Source organism: Chanos chanos, chromosome 4 (assembly GCF_902362185.1).
Source record: "Chanos chanos chromosome 4, fChaCha1.1, whole genome shotgun sequence".
Taxonomy (NCBI): domain Eukaryota; kingdom Metazoa; phylum Chordata; class Actinopteri; order Gonorynchiformes; family Chanidae; genus Chanos; species Chanos chanos.
In genome coordinates this window covers 36146621-36168151 of record NC_044498.1, presented here as the reverse complement: position 1 = coordinate 36168151, position 21531 = coordinate 36146621, and the positions used below count along the sequence as shown (strand labels likewise).

General features: G+C 40.4%; 1 protein-coding gene across 1 annotated transcript in view; it reads left to right on the top strand.

Annotated features, from left to right (window-relative positions):
• dntt (deoxynucleotidyltransferase, terminal) overlaps window positions 1-5554 on the top strand; it is a 58173-nt gene extending 52619 nt beyond the window's left edge. Inside the window, exon 12 of the mRNA XM_030772277.1 lies at window positions 5468-5554. Within this exon, the coding sequence (XP_030628137.1) occupies window positions 5468-5554 (87 nt within the window). The remainder of the gene's footprint in view (window positions 1-5467) is intronic.
• Window positions 5555-21531: the final 15977 nt, after the last annotated feature.

Genomic DNA, 21531 nt, shown 5'->3' with positions numbered 1-21531 from the left:
ATTTGACATAACTCCTTGTATTCTCCCTTGTCTTTAATTATCAGTCATTTTTTAATGCTAGGAGGCAGGTGTCCAAGTAGAAAACAAACAACAAACAAAACAAAACAAACAAACACACAAACAAACAACAAAAAAAAACCCCAAAACACAGAAATTAAGTGTCATTCAGTTGCTACAATTATTCGGTAAAGAATCACAAATTTAGTCAAATTATCAGTATTAAAAGCTGTAGGACTTTTGCGTGCCAGTCACAAATTAGCAACAATTTTGGAAATAGGCCAGGCTAAACATAATTTAAGATATGTTTTTGAACAATCTCATTCTAGCATCTGCAATATTTACCTGTTAACTTTTATACAGTGGTCTTCAAATAAAAAATAATACATAAATCCTGCTACTTCTTAACTCATTCAGACGAGGTTTTTAGCACTGGTCTGTGGAGGCTTGTTTTGTGAAGATGAAGTTCTCCGTATGAAAAAAAGCCCTGAGCTAGGGGCTGTTTTTATAGTCTGAAGAGGTTTTTATGGGGCTTATAATTGTAGGGTTGATTGGTTTTGGGGGCAGTGTCTGTTTCTTGCTACTGCAGGATAGAGGGATGCAGTGGGATTCACAGAGGGAGGAGAGCAGAACAGGGAGACTAATCGACTCATGCTTTTCTGCTGTTGTCAGCCGTTCTGTCTGTGCTCCAATATAGACAAAATTAACTTACGGCCAATCAAAAGACTTCTCAATTCATCACCTCCCTCCCTAATAACGGCCTGGCTCACACCTATGCAATAAAGCAACCGGTGAAACAAAATAGGTCTGTAGCAGCTCTGTTTGTGTGTGTGTGTATCTCTGAGTGTGTGCACATGTGAAAGTTTCTGCGCTGTTGTGTGGTTGCTCTTTCTGTGAATGTGCGTGTTTTCATAAGGTTCTTGTGCTGTAGTGTAGGTGTTGTTTCTAGTGAGAGTGTCTATATGTGAGAATTTGGTTTTGTATTTATCACTACATGTGCGTGTGTGCGCATGTGTGCATGTGTGTGTGTTTGTGTGTGTGAGTGTGACAGAGAGACAGGTTGTAGTCTTTGCAAACTAATTACATGTGAGTAATTCATACCATGTCATATCAATGTCATATATGTCCATAAATTAATTCTCCATTCTATCAGATTGGGATACTCCTATTCCATCAGATGATTTCATTTATAAAGTGAGTTTCTTTGTCAATGGACTCCTAAGACATGTCCGGAATGGTTCCTTTACGTCTCTGTGACATTACACAGTAACCTTAATTATTTTTAACTACACCATGACAGTGACATATCTTGTACAAAGCCTCAGTAGATGAAAAGTTTTCAAGTCACATCACAAATCTTCTTTCATCCTTTATACATAACGAGAGATCAAACTATGACACATCCAGTGTGTACCTGTTGCGTTCTGCCATGATTTCTCTATGACAACATTTGATATACAACAAACTGTGTGTGTGCGTGTGTGTGCGGGACAGTGATCCGGTCGGCAGGCGAATAGTCAGGTGGCTGTGATATGGTTCCATTTCTGGGCTGGTCCCAGAAGCAGGAGCTCTATTCATGTCCTTCAGATGCACTCAACCCTGACCACTGCTTTTCCACTGACAATAAACAGTGATTAAAAAAACACAGACCTCACTGACACGCCACCTGCTCTGTGTGTGTGTGTGTGTGTGTGTGTGTGTGTGTGCACCCGTGCGTGTGTGTGTGTGTGTGTGTGTGGTGTTTATGCAGATTTGTGGTGTTCTGTAAGGTGTGGCATGTGGCTAAGTACCACAGCACTACCTCACCACAGTCATCAATCTCAGTGCAGATCACATGTTAGTGTGTGTGTGAGTGCATTTGACAGAAAGCAGAGCTAGAGCAGATGTTTAGGGCCCTAATGTCTGTACTCAAAACTACACACTCTGGGATTACAGCACACACGGACACACACACACACACACACACACACACACACACACACACACACAGACACACATACAGATTTAAATGAAATTACTGGATGGCACAGAGAGTAGCACACTTTAAATTACAGTGTTTTATAGAAGCCAGTGTCTGAAAATGTGTTGAACTCATTACATTCTTATGAAAATGCACTGCAGAATTGCCAGTGTTAAATTAATTCTGAGAGGTTTTTTTTTGTTGTACCACACTGGTCCAGACTGGGACAATATCATCGGAGAATAAATTTGATTACAGTGAACTTACTGTGTAAATGTGTGTAAAAACTGATCTAATAAAGGTGTTCTGGTGGATTTTCTCAAGGGGTCTTGTTAGCTGAAACCGCTCTAAATGAAAACACCATATTGGCCAAAACCAAAGGCCCTATTGAAAAGGTTTATAGAAATATGATCACTGGCAGGTGCAATCATCCTCATTCTGTCATTCTCATTGGACAAGCAGTAGTTAGGGTAGGACAAGTAACATAGCAGCTGCCATCAGGTCTTTACTGTAAATAATGGTCACACCTTCACACTATTAACTGACATGATGCTCTGTTAAGAACTGTGGACTGGAGAGAAAGTTGCACTAATCTGTAATAACTTATAATGCAATGCCAAATAAATTTATCTTATAACTTTTCTCTTCTCAAGTCTGCAAGAAGTGGGGGTTTATTTAAATAGTCAGGACTCTCAAGAAAGAAAAGGAAACAAAGGGGAAAAAAAAGGAAAGAAAGGAAAACTGCACAAAAATCTTATCAGTTACAGAGTGTTCCAGACTCATGCAGGGCTTAGTTCCAACATTTCTATTTTCATAGTTACAGCTCTTTTTGCTCATTGCCCAACAGAAATAACACTGTAACACCAGACTCCATAAGAGCTCTCTGAGTCATAATCAACAGAAGGTTCCTGTTGGCCGCCATACCGCTGGAGGAGCAGTGTGAGCGGAAAGATGTGTCAGTACCTTAATCTCTGGCAAGTGGACAGACATGCACCTTAATTCAGAACAGTGCTAATTATATGCTGATGATCTCAGATTTGCGTGTGTGTGTGTGTGCGTTTGTGTGTGTATGTTGGCGGGGAGTATTCTCACTTAGGGGAAACATCACTCTCAGCATTGTTTCTTCTCTCAGCAGGTCTGAAGTTAATGAAAAACAGTAGCTCTGAGGGGGTCTCTGCTGACTTCCGTTCTTCCCATGGAGTGTAAAATCAAGACATGGGGTTGCCAATCAGATAGTAACTGACATATTCCAGTAATTTATGCTTCTTCAAAAAAATTTTTCCACTCATATAGAAGATGGATGGATGACTGGATGAGTGAATGTTTGAGAGGAGGGCACACCCAGAAATTTACTCAGAGAGAGAGCAAGACACAGAAACATTGCTGGATCAGCTCTGTATGTCTCTGTGTGCTTGCACCTCGATCCAACACACACACACACACACACACACACACACACACACACACACACACACACACACACACACACACACACATAAACATACTGACAACAGAGCACACAATTGACTCTTCTTCCACTTGGCTTAACTGTGGAGCATGTGAGCTGTAGCTAAGGTCCTCGGTGCAGCTGGTAATTAATGTAAAGCTATTTCTAATATGCATTGTCTAAGGGATTGGGCAGGATTTTTGAGAATGGACATTCCCAAAGCCAGGCTTAGTCCCTGACAAGGATCAGACCTAATCTGGCCAATGGTGAGATGGGATCCTATCCAAAGCTGCCCTTCTGTATGTTCCTCTTAGTAAGACAAACAGGCTTAGCTCTAACTGTTTGAAAACAGACCAATACAGATGCTTGTTAGAAAGGCTTCAGCATTACTCTCCGTTGGATTTCATCGAACCATAGTGAGCCAGGTGTCAATTTTTTTTTTTTTTTTGGAACAGTTGTCTTGCCTTTTTTTCAACCACCTTATGAGATGGCAATGTGTGGAAATCTAAATACTCCACATAGCTGCTTTACAGCAGAACTGGCGCTGAGAATCAAAGACCTGCTGGAACCTCCCATTGAGAACATGACACACTTGCCTCTCTCCTCTGCTCAGTGATGGCAGAAGAAGAAGATGAGGTAATGATCTCATTGAAATGCATAATTTACATCCTGTCTGTAGTGCTTTTGATTTGTTTTTTTATCAGCCTGTAAAGATGCTGAGCACATAAACACTGAGTGATATTTGTTGGGCCTCTTGCACTTGTCTGTTCTATTTTGCCAGCTGTGTTCAGTACCCATCATCCTTCGCTCTCTCTCTCTTTCTCCTGTAACATGGCAACCATTGTCTCGGTGATTTGCATTGTAAATAAAACTCCAATTAAACAGGGCAGAAGTCCCTACTCTGGGTCATCAGCCAATACTTACTGTTTATTCTCTCCCTTTCTCTCTCTCTCTCTTTCTCTGTCTCTCTCCTTTTTTGCTGTCATCGCCCTCTTCACTTTGACACGTTAGTTCCAGTTTAGCACTTGAAGGCAGGGTATATCAAGATTAGATTTTCCTAGCGGCTCTGTAATACAGCAGAGGTGAGTCATCAGTGCTGAAATATCCCCTGTCACAGAGCAACAGCGAGAGGAGGGCCACTTTGGTAACCATAGTAATAATGACATCTCTAATGATTATCTTCCTAAGAGCCCTCGGATTCAGGCCAAGGTCAAGACTGCCTTTTTTTTTTTTTAAATAAAAAACACATTTCTTTTTTTCCCCCCTGTATGTTGACCCTCTTAGCAGTGCAGCCTCAGGAAGACATGGGTATTGTCACGCAAGCCATGTCACTCTGTCTCTGGCAGATTCTCTCACAGATTCTCTCTGCTCCACTGTTCACTCGTAGTGGATGGGAACAGGACTCAAGCTGCACAGCCAATGAATAGTGAGATAGAGGCATACTGGATTTTTTTTATTCTTTATTTAGCTGACCTTGATGCCTGGATTCAAAAAGCCAGACTAGTGTAGCTGATGTAAAGCAATCAAGGGCAGGGCTACAGTAAACCTCATCTCAGGAATGAGCTTCCTTTTTAATTCACTCATTTTCAGTCCAGTTCACCTCTGGTTTGGGCAGAAATGAACAAATGTACTTTTCAGTCAATAGTGACAGAGACTTAGACACTTAGACACAGGGCCCCGTCATGAATACCTCTTTGCAATAGCCAGCCATGAAACCCGAACTCATCACTCCATAAATATAATTTAATCTTGACATGTAATTCAGCAATTGATTGTTGAATCCAGACTGCCCATGGTTTACAAATAAGAAACAATTATCTCACCACAGTTAACCCCAAGGTATACATAAAACTGATAACTCCTCCCCTTTCTGAGGGTACAACCCAATCATATGCTCTCTGGGACCTGTGGTTACAGTTCTTGGTTTACGCTCACTGATATTGACTAATGCTGCTCTGTCCCTTACCACAGTGTAACCGTGGTGGTAAACACTGTCCTTCAGTCTGTTTGATGGGATCTCCGGCACTCTTACTGATATTAGAACTGTTGTGTTCTCTTTCCAGCACGCCTTCTTGGAAGCCCAAACTGAGGAAGAAATCTTTGACCTCCTGGGTCTGGAATACATTGAGCCTTGGCAGCGCAATGCTTAGGTATCTTCTCTAATCCTTATCTCCGGCGCTGAAAACCTTCATCGTCCCTCATTAACCTGGAGCGTTTTGCCGGTCTGTCGCAATCCCTCTTCATTGTTAGAGTTGGATGGAGTGTGCGCTAAGCTGGATGATTTCTTCTTGTTAAGCACCATTGTTTGCTCTTGGCACATAAATGTGGCATGTTTCTATTCTTGGCGTTCTTTTCCCAGGCAGCTGGCCCAAAGCTAATTGAATGGATGTACTGCCTTTGGCATGACAGATACAAAAAGAGAGAGAGAGAGAGAGAAAGAGAGAGAAAGAGGAAAAGAAGAGATGAAGAATAGAAAGAGAGAGAGGCAGAGAGAGAGAGAAAGATGAAGAGAAGACAGAGAAAGAGACAGAGAGAGAGAGTGAGAGAGACAGGCGCACAGACAGACAGAAAAAGAGTGAGATGAAGCACGATTCTGTGATCACAGCCTTTCCCATGAGCTTAAAGCTGACCGTTGTGAGAAACTGGACATATACATTATAATGAGTAGCGCTGGAGACTGCGCACTGAGGTCTGTGTCTGCTCCAACATTCACAGTAGATCAGTCACTCTCTACCATCATCTACAGCTCTCATTACAGACAGTGGCCAAGAACCAAAGTCCAAATACTCAAAGGACAGCAAACACACTTTTCCCCGAATCCTACTTAATGAGGACACTGATCAACAGCTATCCATCAGGGGTTTTTTTTTCCATTTGGGAGCTGGTATGTTATTACATAGTGTCCAAGGTTTGCCCCTTTACTTTAAGGCTTTGGCTCAATCTCACTGCCCCATGTGCGCTTTGTGATGCCCCAGTAAGGTTCAAAGGGACCAGTGCTTTCCCTATTTAAGGACCTTTAAGTAGAGCAGTCCAGGCATTTTCAGGACTCAACCCGTGGGCTCTCTCTCTCTCTCTCTCTCTCTGTCTCTTTCTCTCTCGCCCTCTCCGGACTGCCCTCGGCTACGGTGGTTGCTGTGGAAAAGGCAGGATTCCATTGGGCCTGAATCCTCCAAACTAGAGCGAGCTAGTCTTACCATATGTTGTGTTTAAACTAGGTTATGCTCCACAGGGGTTGTGCTGTCTACTTTTAATTTTCACTCAAAACAAGGGTCAAAAAGTCTACGCTACAATTTTTTTTTCTTCACTGCTCACAAACCATCCATCTCTGTTGCTGGAGTTCTGAATAATCCCAATACTATTTACTTTTAAAATAAGCACAGATAAGGATGATGTATACACATACACATTGTCTTACTTTTTCACATTTAACTTTAACCTAACATTGTACGTTTTGAAACCGCATTTTGTCACAGATAATTCTCTTATCTTTGTTTTTATACAGTGTGAGTGATGACCTTTTATTCTTCATGGTTTTTGATTGTCAGAGTAACCTTCAATTGAAATGGCTTATTGTGATATTATGTTGTTCTCACTCTAAACATGAGAGTTGAGCTGTTCTGATGAGTATTCACACCTTTTTTCATATAGTATTTCTGCTTACATTTCATTATTACATTTTTTTTCACTTTGTAATGTCTACTGTGAATAATTAAACCATTCAAACATTTCTGAATGATGTCTTGTTTAATGCTCTATTAACTTTTGTGTCAGTACACTGAAAACTCAATAAACAATACTGTACAGGGAGTTGAGACCTGTTCTCTGAAGCTGCTAGGTTTTAAACCAATTATAAAAACATTTTTAATTCACAACAAAGAACACCTTGAAGAGACTTTCTGATTAAATGCAGATCTTAAATTGTAGTTTTAAATAGACTTTCTTAACAAGAACAAAACTTTTCACTCATTGAAAGTAGATGTTTTCTACTGATTATTAAAAAGAAAAAAAGAAAATTAAATTTAGTTACAGTGAGTACCACTCAAGTTCCCATCTTTGCACACTCTGGTTGCAAAGGGATCAATCTCACAGGAGTTTGATTCTCTCTCTGTTAATAGATATTTTAAATTTCTTTTGAGTTTGTTTGTGCACTGGTTCTTTTGAATACTAATCAGTCCCAGAATAAAATTTTACTTTAATATTGTATGTTGGAATTTGGACACAACTAGATTTAATTATCATAATTTTGTTTTTGTCTTTCTTAAGCTCTTAAAAGCTGCCTTCAAGATGAACTAGAATGTTAATTGTCATCTGAAGTTGTTTACAGTATGCCTGAAGCACACTCTTAGCTAATGGTGTTTAATAACCTAAGCAAGGAGCATTCTCCACTCAAGGCTAGCTCTTTATGCTATTTTAAGTATTTTTTTTTGTTTTTTAATGTAGGAGCACTTTTTGCTTGTGGCCAATGTACCTGAAAACTTGAGTCAGATATAACAGTGGAGAGCTTAGCATGGCCCCAGCTGTTCTGAGTGACTCTTTTTTAAAATTCTTTTGAAAGACTTTGTTTGAACCGTAACTATTACAGTGAGTCACTTGACACTTTGACACTGCATGAAACCACCGGTGCCGGCACCCACTTCTGACAACACAACATTATCTTACCACAGAGTAAATCGCTTCTAACCTTTTTTTTTTTCTTGACAACAGCAATTTCAGCCAAGTGTCTGATTTAACAGAAAGCACCATGGCAGAATGTTTGAATCTGGACCAGAGTCTAAGATGGGCCATGGGATAGAGTAATGTTCAGTGTTGGTGTAATTAATTGTAGCCCTGTTACAAATCACTTAACGATCCTCCCAACATCATTGAAAAGTCCATTCATTTATTAGTCTGGAGATTAGGAGGAATGTGCTAGAAGAAGAAGTGTAATGGTATGTGGTGATGTTTGTGTGTGTGTGTGTGTGTGTGTGTGTGTGTGTGTGTGTGTGAGAGAGAGAGAGAGACAGAGAGAGACAGAGACAGAGACAGAGAGACAGAGAAGGGGAGAGAGAGAGAGACAGACAGACAGAGGGAGAGACAGAGAGACAGCGACAGAGAGAGAGACAGTTTGGTGGGCTTCGTTTGGGAGAACGAATCTGTGCTCTGTGAAGGACATCTCTTCTTTGGATGTACCAAATGCACTCCAGATTAACTTTCACTCCCCTGTCAGGGATCTGAATTTCACTGTAAGCCAAGTACAAACAGTAAAACAGATATGAACTTCAGAATAAGTAAAACTTTTAAAGAAGTAAAATTTCTGTTACTTGTCCCCATAGCATATTGTCTGGCACAAGAAAAGGACACTTTGGGTCTGAACTAGTTTCTTTAGACATGAAAGGGAGCTTATTAAACTTTAATACTTTAGTGTTTGGATATTGAACTGGGTAAAGAAGTTGGTCATTAGTGAGAATTTAAACTTGCTCATGGCAAACTTCTTGACTCGCTTGGTACTTAACTGTGTCATAATCAATACGTAATGAATTTACTGTTCAAATAACTGCAGAGTGTTATAAATTCATCTGAGGATTTTCTTAAACATCAGGTATAGATAAAACTTTTCTCATCTTTTTTTTTATGTAATGATCTTCTTTCGTGATAAAAAAGACATAATCGATTGATCCTGCCCTAATAAATTTCATTTTTTCATCAGTAAACCCTTCTTCATTGTTGTTGTGGACAATGATTTATTGGCTGAGTGTGTGTGTGTGTATGTGTATGTGTGTGTGCGTACGTGTGTATGTGTGTGTGTGTGGATGTCTAGGCCGGTCAAAGCCAATGAAGATGGCTGACAGAATAGGGACACTGTGTATCCTCTCATCTCACAACCTGTCACAGAGCTGAGAGAAAGCCATGCACGGACTTGCCCGGAGGAGAGAGAGAGAGAGAGAAAGAGAGAGAGAGAGAGCGAGAGGGGAGAGAGAGAGAGAGAGAGAGAGAGAGAGAGAGAAAGGGAATGAGAAAGCAGAAAAAAAGTACAAAAAGAGAGATTAGTCAAAGGACGGCGATGAGAAGTGACAAGCTGCCAATCTGACATCACTTGTGAAAAGAATGAAAGGAAAGGTCTTTCTGCTGGATAAGTAGTCATTAACTCATCTCAGAGCTTTCTCCTGATTCCAGATTTGGCTGGCGAGAGCAGACTGTGGGATGAGATTGTTATAATGACTCAATTAAGCAGGGAAGATTGCGGTGGCAACCTTGGGTTGTTGATTCCAACTAGTATTCCACATTGTCAAATGATTTCTGTTTCTGCCTGATTCTATCATTCAGACGTAGCAGTAATACCCAGATAATCATTGTTAAAAGGGAATAGTCGGGGTCAGACTAAGTGAATTTCCTCTGGGCAGGTGATTGGAACAGAGAGTGGCACACATTTGTTAAGCTTTCAGTAAGTGTATCTGTATTCTCTCTCAAAATGGCTATGTCAGTCATGCCTATTCTTAACGTGTAGTTTTGGGTGAACAGTCTGACAAACAGAGGTTGTGTTACTCATTGGCAGCAGCACATCAGAGTAATGTATGTGTGTGTGTGTGTGTGTGTGTGTGCAAAAAATTGAGAAATTCTGTGTACATGGATATGTCTGTCTGTCTGACTGTCTATCCATCTATCTATCTGTCTGCCTGTCTGTATGTCCCTCTATATTGGCTGGAAACATCCAGCCTGCCTCTTCTCTTGCCCAATCTGACCATTTCCCCAATTTTCCCCTAACCTATTCCTCTATCAGTCAGTGTGCATCCAATGGGAGGTCCCTTACCTCATGAATATTCTAAAGAGGCTAAAGTATTCAGCTGGTAGTACTGCAGACATGAGGCCAACCGTTTAACCCCTCCTCAAACCCCAGGACTATTGCTTCTATATTTAGACTCCATTTCACACTCTGTAGGTTCAGAGGCCAAGTTCGTATGTTGAAGAAATCATATTGACATAGTCAGTTTCTGAAGAGTGAGAACTACTGTACATTGTCATGTTGGAATGATCAATAATGAAGTAAGGTCTGTGTGAGAGAGTGTGCACAGATTTTATTTCACTTGAGCATTCGTTAATAACCAATCCATGAGTAAACCCTACCTATGAAGTGGGGCATGTAAAAAAAAAAAGATTCCGTATTTGCATTTTTCTGTTTACACTAATATCAGCTTCAAGCTGCGATTGTAATTAACAGTTAACCAAAGTGTTAAAATAGTTTATTTTCATTCATTTATGTAAATATGCACACTCAGCCTGTGCACACACTCATTTACACAACCGGAATGGGTAAGCTATGTAGAGTAGATTAAATATGCTGTCCTTCACCTTGTGTTTGTTTCTCATTGACTGGCTGAGTCCTGTCTCTTTAGGCAGCAGTCGGTGCTCAATACGCAATCAAGCTTTATCTCTTCTGTGGTATTACCTTCAGTGTCAGCCTTACTGGGCAGCTCACATTAGAAATGCATCCCGCAAGACAATCTGATTTCTCATTCCTTACAACCACTGGAAGAATGGGATGACTCCCTTGCGTGCAGATAACCTCTCACCACTGATCTGAAGTCAGAATGAAAAAATAGAGCTCTCCATAATTAAACTTAACATTGACCCATGGAGCACAGGTCTCTGAACAGTGTGGCAGGATTTATCAGATACTCTTAATTTCGACCCCTGATACACATTACACCTGTGATATTGTGTTTCAATGAAAAGCATGAGGGAAACAGAAGAAGACAAAGGGAGTATCCAACTCTTTTGAAAATTATGGATTTTCTGGGTTTGTTTTGTTTTACTGCTCTTTTCGGTGGTATGAAGAATATAATGTGTTTGGAATCCAATGTAATGATGCTGTATAATTCCTGTTGGGTAACCTAAACATTTTACCTTCTCTCCCTTCTGCTGTCTCAGTTCTTGAATGTGAACAGATGCTCACTCGGAAACATGGTAACAGAACCTGTTCTTTGGCATGGAAGCAATTCAAAACAACTATGTAAAAATTCCTGTTTAAATTGGGATGCTTTGTACAGGTAATTACATTTCATGTCAATCTCCAAAGCCATTTTCCATCATTTTTGCATGTGTTATCTAATACGATATAATTAATCTCACCCTGTCTTTCATTAGTTATTGCAGTTTGATGGAATAATTTGTTTATCATGCATATTGTATCTCTCTCTCTCTTTCTCTCTCTCTCTTTGTGTTTATAAATTATAACTTGCCCATAGGCATTCAGCTCATTCTATTCTTAGAACATGTCACAGTCCAGCTCGCTAGAAGAAAGTCTTAGTCTCATCTCGGAAAGCATCCTCCCTCTCTCTCTCTCTCTCTCTCTCTCTCTCTCTCTCCCTCTCTCTCTCTCTCTCTCTCTCTCTCTCTCTCTCTCTCTCTCTGTGTGTGTGTATGTGTGTGAGTGGTTCTGTGTGCATGTCCATCATGTGTCGAGGAACAGTATGAAGAGTGCTGAGGTTTGTCACTTTCTGCTCATTTCAGATCAAAACTGACAGTTTGAACATCTTTGACTTTAAGCTTCAGACTGGGATATAAAGCTGTCAGACTGGTCTTCCTTGCCTTCTGCTCTCACTCCACTCATGATTCTGGGGGAGATTATTGCGGTGAGCGTGATAATGTCACGGTGTGGGTACGAGTCTTAGACACTGCGGGAATTTTCTTAGCGACAATAAGTCTTTATAAATAAAGGCCGGTTAGCCCAACCCCACCCGCTGAGCACTCTTCAAATTCTAGGTGCTGCAGTAATGCAGAGGATTAGCAGTCTAAATGGCACAGAACCTGCAAGCCTCTACTTATCCACCAGTCATATCCACACTGTCATAAATGCGCCATGGGGACTGTGGGCCACAGGAATAAGAGCACAGCAGCCAGCATTAACCAATCAGAGAAGAGATGTCAAACATGCACCCTCTCCCACTCTCTCTCTCTCTGTCTCATCTCTCCCTCTATGTCTCTCTGTATCTCTTTCTCTGTCTCCTCTCTCTCTATATCTCTGTTTCTGTCTCTTTCTCTCTCTCTGTAGACCACTAGCAACAGTAACCATTCCAGCATCTATTAATTTAAGGGCTTGAGTAATCAGAGGATCTTTGTGCTTCAGTGTAAGAGAGAGAGAGAGAGACAGAGAGAGAGAGAGAGCGAGAGAGAGACTTGTCATCTGCTGAGCAATAGCGGTGATCATGCTCTGATTCTCTTTATTGTTCCTGCACACTGTGCCTGATTGGGGATGAAAGAAGAGCCCCTGTGGTGAAAACCACCATTTAACTCCTGGAATGGATGTGAATGCTCCTCATACTCACAGTCAAGATCAATGGCTTTGTGTGTGGGCATCTTCTGGTACTACGTGGTGAATGAGTCCAAAGAGACGACATGAAAACATAACAATCTCCTTTTTTTTTTAAACCCCGTTCTTTCTGCTTTTCACATTTCCATGCCTTTTTGGCCTAAGGGATTGCACAAATATGTGTGTTTCATATTTACCTTATTTTGCCTACAGCAGAATTCATACAAGGATTAATGAGAGTTAGTTCTGCCTGTACAGAGCTGCTCATCTTATTCTGCCAATCGCTGTTCTCTACGCTTATTACAATGAATCTGTGTGTGTGCGTGTGTGTGTGTGTGTGTGTGTGTTTGTGTGAGTGTGTGTGTGTGTGTGTGTGTGTGTGTGAGAATGTGAGTGATGTGGGTGCTAACATGCTTTGGGATAAATATGAGTGTCCCTTTCAGATCCAGCATCTGCTCTTCACTGCAAACGGATTATTAAAGTGATCCATTGCCATGTGGCCAAAGCTAATAGAAATGATATTGAGATATCATAACAATTTTAGTTTGGCTTTGCTGATACTGCCAGCACCCACACAGTTGTGAACTACAGAGTAGGCAGAAATGGGTTCTTGGGTGGGGGTGGGGTTGAGGTGATAATCTAATAGGGACATTTGTTTTTTCTCTCCCTCTCACTGTTGCTGAAATTGAAGCCCTTGACGGGGAGGGACGAAAAGCTGCCGTGCCGTAGTGTATAAATAACAGTCGCTCTGACAGGAAAACAAGTGTAACGCACACCATCTGGCTCTCCACTGGTGTCTGGAACAGGAGGAGGTAGCTGAGGAGGGAAGGAAAGAGGGGGTGGGGGGGGGGGGTTCCACTTATCCTAACATACTGGTCTCTCTCCCCCCTTGAGTTCTATTGTCCTCAAACCAAAGGATTAAGGTGTACAGCAAAATAAGAGAATTGTTATCCCCCATTTTTCTCACAGAAGGAACTTTCTTTTTTTTTTCACTAGCGAATGCGTCATACATATGCTAGTGGAAGGTGAAATGCGCGTGAGTGATTGTAAATTAAATTCTGAACAGGTTTTAAATTTAATTCAGCGAAAGCTCTCCACTTCCCTTCCATATTTTTGTGTTGTGATAAAAATACACACACGCGCGCGCACACACACACACACACACACACACACACACACATATATGTTGTGATAAAGAGTGTTCTGATATTTCTCTGACTGACATTTAGTCTAACATGCTCCCTGATGATTGCCCCCTGACAAGACTGGAAATTGTGATCAGATCAGTTTAACAGAATTCACACTTGGACAGCGTCTGTTGGTGTCAGATTATCTGACAAATCTCAGTGGCATAGATACTCTCCCAGCATTCAAAAAACTATATTTGTGTGGCAAACTTATTTTTAGTGGCACAAACACTCCTATTTATGGTCACACAAACTTTGTGAAACCAGTGATCTTGTCACCATTCAAATCCTTCAGAAAGACAGCACCATGCTTTCTCTCTCTCTCTCTCTCTCTCTCTCTCTCTCTCTCTTTCTCTCTCCCTCTCTCTTCAACTAAAATTGATTTTTTTTGGCTGTACAAGTTCTATTACTGAGAATTACTCCTCCATGGATGAGAGACAAGGAAATATTAATCAATGCAACCTTTGCAGCTAACAGCCTTATTATTCCTCAAAGCCAAACAAAATGAGAATTTGGTTGTGTCCATGTCTCGTTATTAAGACCAATATCTTACAGACGTTACACAGTCCTATCGATCAGTGTGTGAGGGGCAAGCTTACCTAACCCCTGGTGCTGTAATGGAATGAAAAATGATCCTTTTCACATATGTGTATCCCATAGAGAAACTCATAAAAATAGAGTGCTGTTTCTTCTCAAGTCATTGCCTCTGTGCTTCCTCACCAACTCCAGCAGCATCTCTCCTCTCATGTCCACCAAAACAGCTTTTCTCTGTCTCTTTCTCCTTTTCTCCTAAACTGCACACTTTAGTGTCTCTCCTAATTGCTTGCACAGGGAGAGAATTCCGGTACTCCGGAGCTGAGCTTAGTGAAAATTCTCGCTATTAGAGGCTTGAGATGGGGAACTAGACATGGCACAGCCGTAAAAATAAAATTTCAGAATTTCGGATGCATTTATATACCTGGGGTTATGAACGTTAGCTGATAAATCTTGCCATTAGTCCGAAAAAAAAAAAAAAAAAAACAGTCTGCAGCTTGGAAAGAAAGGAAATGAAAGAAAGAAATCAGAAGGAAAAACGCCCGGAGGGTAGGGCTGAGCAGGTCCTCTTCACTGAATGAAGACAAAAATAAGATGGAACACGGCAAACTTCGAATTTCAGCTATCTGATATTCAACACATGATTGGCTTTCTGAAAAAGATGACCTCGCCAACCCATGAGACCTGTAAGCTTTGAGAGAATTTTACTCCTGTCAAAAGGTCAAAGCATTCAGATTACTTTATAAATGATTAACCAAATGTGATACACAGCCTTCCACAAATTGTTTGTCCAATTATGTGTGTTTTTGTCTTTCAATTTACACACCATTAAACTAATTTCAGTCCCATTATCTGTTATCAGCTGGATCTCACTGCTCTTTTATTTATTTATTTTTTTTGGATGTAATTGGTTTAATCAGTGCTGTTGAAAGGAAAGTTATGTTAATCCAGTAGCGTGACTTTTATAACTAATTAATTCTCTGCCTTATCTGATAGATTGACGTGCCATATCAGGACGGTGGACTATTTCAGGGCTTGCAGCAGGTGACGTAAAAAGAGCGTAATCTGCCCTCGGAGGAAAAAAGCAGATATTATCAAACTTCTTTCCTCTGATTTCATTTTATTTTATTAAAACTGACAAGTGTCAACTTTGACATATTAAAGGAGCTCTGCTTTCTATGGGCATAATATTAAAAAAAAAAGGTTTTTTTTTTAACGTTATTTACACTGCTATATGTTACAGTTATGACTTTAATATAACTATTTTATGGAAGTTGAAACACTAGAATATTCGTAGAAAGATACAACCAACACTGTGAAATGTTACAGTTCTACGAAAGGTAGAGAGGGGAAAAAAACAGACCAATGTGAGAGTTGCAGACCAATGTGAAAGAGAGTGAGACAGAGGAAAGGAAGAAGAACAGAGGAGAGCAAAAGCTCGCAGCAGGAAAAACAACAGAGACTTATTATAGCTCAGGGTTATCTTTACCTGAAAATGGAATTTACCTTCAGCAGCACAGAACTCTGCCAACCAAGCCTCAATGTGCAGGCCTGGAAAGCCCTGTCTGCCCTGTTTGTAAAACTGTATTGATTCAGAGGCGGCCTTGTTTTCCTTGTCTATTGTGTGAAAACAGAGTGTGTACATTGACCATTGTTCCAGCTGAAATGATGAAATATGATCACAGGATGAGGTCAGTGTTATTGAGATTTGACCTTATTGTCTTATATTGTGGTGTTAGTGTTACTGGGTCTTGTCTACCTGCTGTACTTTCAGTAATTGTCAACACACTCATTTTGCAGATTTACAGTAGTCCCAGTCTTTTGACACACCACACCTACTGTATTTACTGTATTGATGAACAGCACAACTCTCGGACTGATAACTGTCTGTATACATATATTGCACTAAAGAACTCAATATTGCACTACACCACAACCGTCTATGCTGCTGCACATGCTGTTGCACAAGCACTTTAAGATTGTTCCACTCAGGACTGATCACCCACTACTCTCTCTATACTCCTACTCTTATACCTCTATATTTATATTTCTACGGCTCTGTACATTCTATTTATGCACATGTACATAATATTTCCCCCTATATATCTCCCTATAGAACCCCTACATCTACCTTTATTGTTCTTTATTATATTACTGTTGTTATTTAACTGCTACTCTTGCAAGTTGCGCTGGCCCCAAGCCCAAGAATTTCATTGCTGATAATGATGTCTACAATTGTTATCTAGTAAATGACAATAAAACTTGAAACTTGAAACTTGAAACTCATTCTCTCACCGCTACGAAACAAGTTAAGTTGACCAGTTAAGATGGCCACATTCCAGGAGGAGCATTTTAATTGACTCTGAATGGAAAAATAGACTTCTTTGTATGTTTTAAAAGCAGAGGACAGTGACACACTCATTACTTTGAATTTAAACAAACAGACACTGCATATTGTCCTTCTGTACCAAGGGATACAAGGCTCATTGAATACTGTGTTTAGAAACATGAATTTAGCTCTGACAGATGCGTAAATTAACAAAAAGGTCCATATTGTTAAATCATATGTTTTATCAAAAAGGCGCAATCCATTTGCTTGCAATGTTGTTTTGATGGTCCCAAAATGAATGAAATGGTAGAAATTGTGCATTCATAGTTAATGTCTTTCTGTCTGTTTCCATGACACGTAATGGCTGCCCTCTGTTTCCCTGTAGTATTTGGATGAAATAGATCATGTCTCTTTTGGCATAATGGGTCTGGAACCCAGCCAGAGAGAGGTCAGGTTACACGCTAAAAAGCGAAGTGATGGATGGATAGGGAAAGGAGGATAAGACCCCAATCCCTGGATGCCTCCCCTCCTGTCCATAGCTCATAAGCCTGAACAAACAGTGTAAACACAGACAAAAAGGCAAATATTTACTTAGAGCGCCTCTCATCTGGCCACAGACAAATTACTCTGGGACAACAAAAGCGCAAACCTATTACCGCATGGGGTCAGTTTCTATTTAGTGCCAAAAGTCAGTCATCCTGAAAACGGAAAAATAAACACCATCCACTGCCAACTGGCCTGCAGCGTTTTGACTGAGCAGGAAAACGTTCTAAATTTCTCAAAAAAATCGCTGATCTGGGATCTGATTCTTCCACTGATTCTACTGAAAGTGACCATACTGCAGGCTCCAGTGGTTCCAGCAATTCCTCAATGGCTTCAATATCTGTTCCTTCATTCTGTTCTCCTAAAATCACTGATTTACGGAGATGTGTCTGAGGCCAGCGTGGCTGGACTGTGCTTTCTTATGTGAGACACTTTGATACCTGTTGGGGGCTAATGGACAAGCTGGGAATGGTGGGAGATGACTCCACAGCCTGAGGAAACCTTTTAAACTGTAGGATAATAATCTCCATCAGTGAGAAAAATACCGTGCTTATCGCCACACTTTGCCTCTGTTCATGTGGTGATAGATGATCTGCAGAGGGAAGGGGATCTGTATTACCCAAAGTGTGATGCATCCTTTTTTTTTTCTTCTTCTTAGGAAAGAGACGATCTTTCCAAAATAAAGAATGAAGAGACCAAAATGTGTGTCCTCTACATTCACAGACATCAAAAATATTTCAGAATATTACTAATGACTTAAGATCTGCTGTCATCATTTTCGTACTCCACATTAAGTACACACATGAAGCACAATCATGTTACGGGGTTTTTCCTTAATGCATCAGAACAGCTCCTAAGTGAAATTTTTATTTTTGGAGCACTTTTTCCAACTTACATGTACCTTACACTTTATTAACTGTCTCTTAAGGAAAAAGCATAAGTGTGGGGAGAAGGGTCTCTAAATGGACACAGGTGCAGAGATGAATAGAGAAGTGTACCTAATAGAAGATGTACCTGCTCTCAGAACTTTCACCGCATTGTACATCTAAAGATGAGTTGAAAAATGGCCTTCAAACCCCCCCCCCCCCCAAAAAAAAAGAAAAAAAGAAAATCACTTGCTCAGTTTGAACGAGCCCTTATCAAATTTCAGTCCACAATCCTTACAAAGCCCCAAAGTATTTCTTTCTTTTCTTGTCTCGAGTTATCACAGCAAATGTGGAGTGAAAAAGCAAAAGTATAGATGGAAACCCTAACAGATAGTTGACTGCAAACGGAATCATCTCTCTCCTTTTCACAAGAACATGGATTGATCAGATAGGACATGGACATACTACAGCACACACGCTACAACTGAGAATCAATCAAGTTTCTGCATATTTGCACTTCACTAGAGATGATGTGGACTAATTATGCTTCCATTGGACTCATTACATAGATATCCGTAACAAATGCTGAGCATGTAACATATTTGGGCTTATCTGAATTATTCCCATTTAAAGGACAGATGGGATATAATTATTGGCTTTACGAGCTGTTTAATGTTACGAGAAATTATGTTGGATTCATTAAAAAGGCACCTCCATGTTACATCTTCCATTGATATCTGTTAACAACCTGCACCCATGTGATTCACTGTATAGTGTTATCAGTGGGCTTAGTTATTCTCCTTTATTGGGCCATTACAGATGGCTCATTTTCTTTCCTGTGTGTTGTTTAGAAAGGAAATAAAGCGACTGAGCTCTGTCAGAATCAATCAGTCAGTCATGCAGAAAAGTCCTCTTATTTTCCACATGGATGTGCAATGCAGGGCCCTACGCCTACACGGCTGCACCCACATGTACAGATACTGTAAGTAGCTCAGGCTTGTAAATAATGCAGAGTGGCCTTCAACAAGGCGCAGAACCAGCAGGTAATTACTTTTATGAACAAACATACATCACCTCCATGAATTTTTGAAGGCTACATTAGAGTAAGGAGACAGATATCCTGTTAGAAAATCTGGGACGTCCACAGTATCTTTCAGCCAGTCAAAAACCTGAAGGATGAATGATCTCTGTTTCAGCAGCCAGTCAGGATCTATAACTGAAAACACTGTGCAGCTTGGTCCTCTGGGGCTTTTGTTGAGGACTGAATTTCTCCAGTGTGTTTTAACGCTTGATCATTACACTGATCAAAGCTCTCACATGATCTATTTCATGTGCTTTTAACAGCTATGAAACAGCTGGTTATGGAATTTTCAGTCCTTCTAATCAAGTGGAATCTTCTGAAATAAAAACATGTAAATACTAAATTTGAATACAGAACTCCTTAAAATTTGTGTAAAAAAAAGCTTTACTTATTACATGTACAACTGATTCTAACAGATATGATTCCTCCTGTGTATTCACTTGTACTTCACAGCTACCAGATGTTGATCACAGATCCATTTCAACAACATAGTTTGTTAAAACACTGGACTCAGAGGCATAAGAAATCTCTGGGTTCTTGTAATGCATTCAAATTCTTTCGTCTTACTGGTGCCATTCTACTTTCTCCAGCATGAAGGAGGACATGGAGAGAGCGTGTGCCTATTTTTCTGAGATAAGCTGAGCTCTAAATGACACACGGCAGTCTTAACCTGGGGGAAACCAGCTCCCACGAAGCGTCCTCTATACCAATTCCATGTGATGTTTCCTGTCGATGTTATTAAGACTTTTTGATGTTCGCCGAGAGTGGTCGGCTAAGAGAGCTGACTGAAATTGAATGTAATTAATGCCAGGAAGCTTTTTTCTGCTCTTTTTCACATGCTCACGGTGTAGTAGGATGAAGCATAAACAGCACTGAAATTAAAGATGCATTTTGTTTCCACCCAACAACCTTTGATCTTTAAGCTCCCCTTGCCTGAACGTATCCTGCAATGCTTTCCATTCCCAAGAATTTGTTTTGGAATTCTGCTGCTGTCCTCGTGGCGAACCCATCTACCTGAAACCTTGACTTGCACCAGAAACAAACTTTGCTCCATGTTCCACAAATCATTATAACTTCAGAAATCATGAATAATTCAGCAGCACCAAGTAAGGCTGACTTGTACATCTGTGTGTGTGTGTGTGCAGTGTATAAAACATGTAAGGGTGTGCATCCTCCCTTATAAGATGATCCGATACGTTTCTAGATACATGGGCTACGATACAATTCAGGGACGATACATTTTAATACAGAATTCGGTGTGATTCAATTTGGCGCATTCGATACGATGCTATAGATGCAATCTGATACAGTTCTTAACATTTGTTTAATGTAAACATTTATTTTCCATTAGAAATTAAAATAAGCCAATTCTATAACAGTGGCACTGCTTACCTTCAAATAGTTATATTTCATAAAAGACCAGGGAATCCTAAGTATTTTTGTTACTTTATGGCACGGGAAAACCATGGAAGAAAAATCATTTCAGAATTACACGTCATTGTGTTTATCACTTTTCCAACAGACACAAACAAAAAAGACTTATTGTATGAACAAACATTTTAAGTCCTTGGCAATAAAACGAGCTATACATGCCGTGATTACCTTAGGTAGGGTGACCATACGTCCTCTTTTTCCCCGACATGTTCTCTTTTTCGGACCTAAAAAATGCGTCCGTCCTGGATTTTTAAATCGCAAAAATGTCCGGGATTTGGCTTTTGCTTTACACAGTCACAATTATTGTGTGTGCATTTGCATTGCTTTGACCTTTTTCTTCAGCTCCTACGCTCTCGCACGCCATCAATGGACGGTCACCTACACTATCATCACTATCATACACTACCATAAACATTATTTAAACTACATCTCATTCATTACCGTTAACACCGGAGCAACGTGCACCCCCCGCCCCCTTCTCTTTTTTGAAAATCAAAATATGGTCACCCTACCTAAGACCTCGCCGAGTTGTGACTATGTTCTGGACAGTGTTTATATCCGTGTCTTTGTATTACATGTTCTTGCTTGTGCCAGCTGCACTACCATCCACAGATCCCTCGTCGCCAGCATAGGTCACCAGGTAAATGATAAGATGTAGTGCTACCACTGTACTTAATCGCTGTTCTACAGATTTTAAAAATGGCCAGTCTTTTGTCCAAGTTTCCTTCATTTTCCTCCCTCCCTAAAATCCAAATGTCTTCCAAACTTTAGATTTTAGATTTGATGGTGCACTGTAAACCGTGTCAGCGCTGTCGGAGGTGTTGTTCTTGTTTTTTTTTTACCTTTACCAAGCAAGGCTAACGTTAC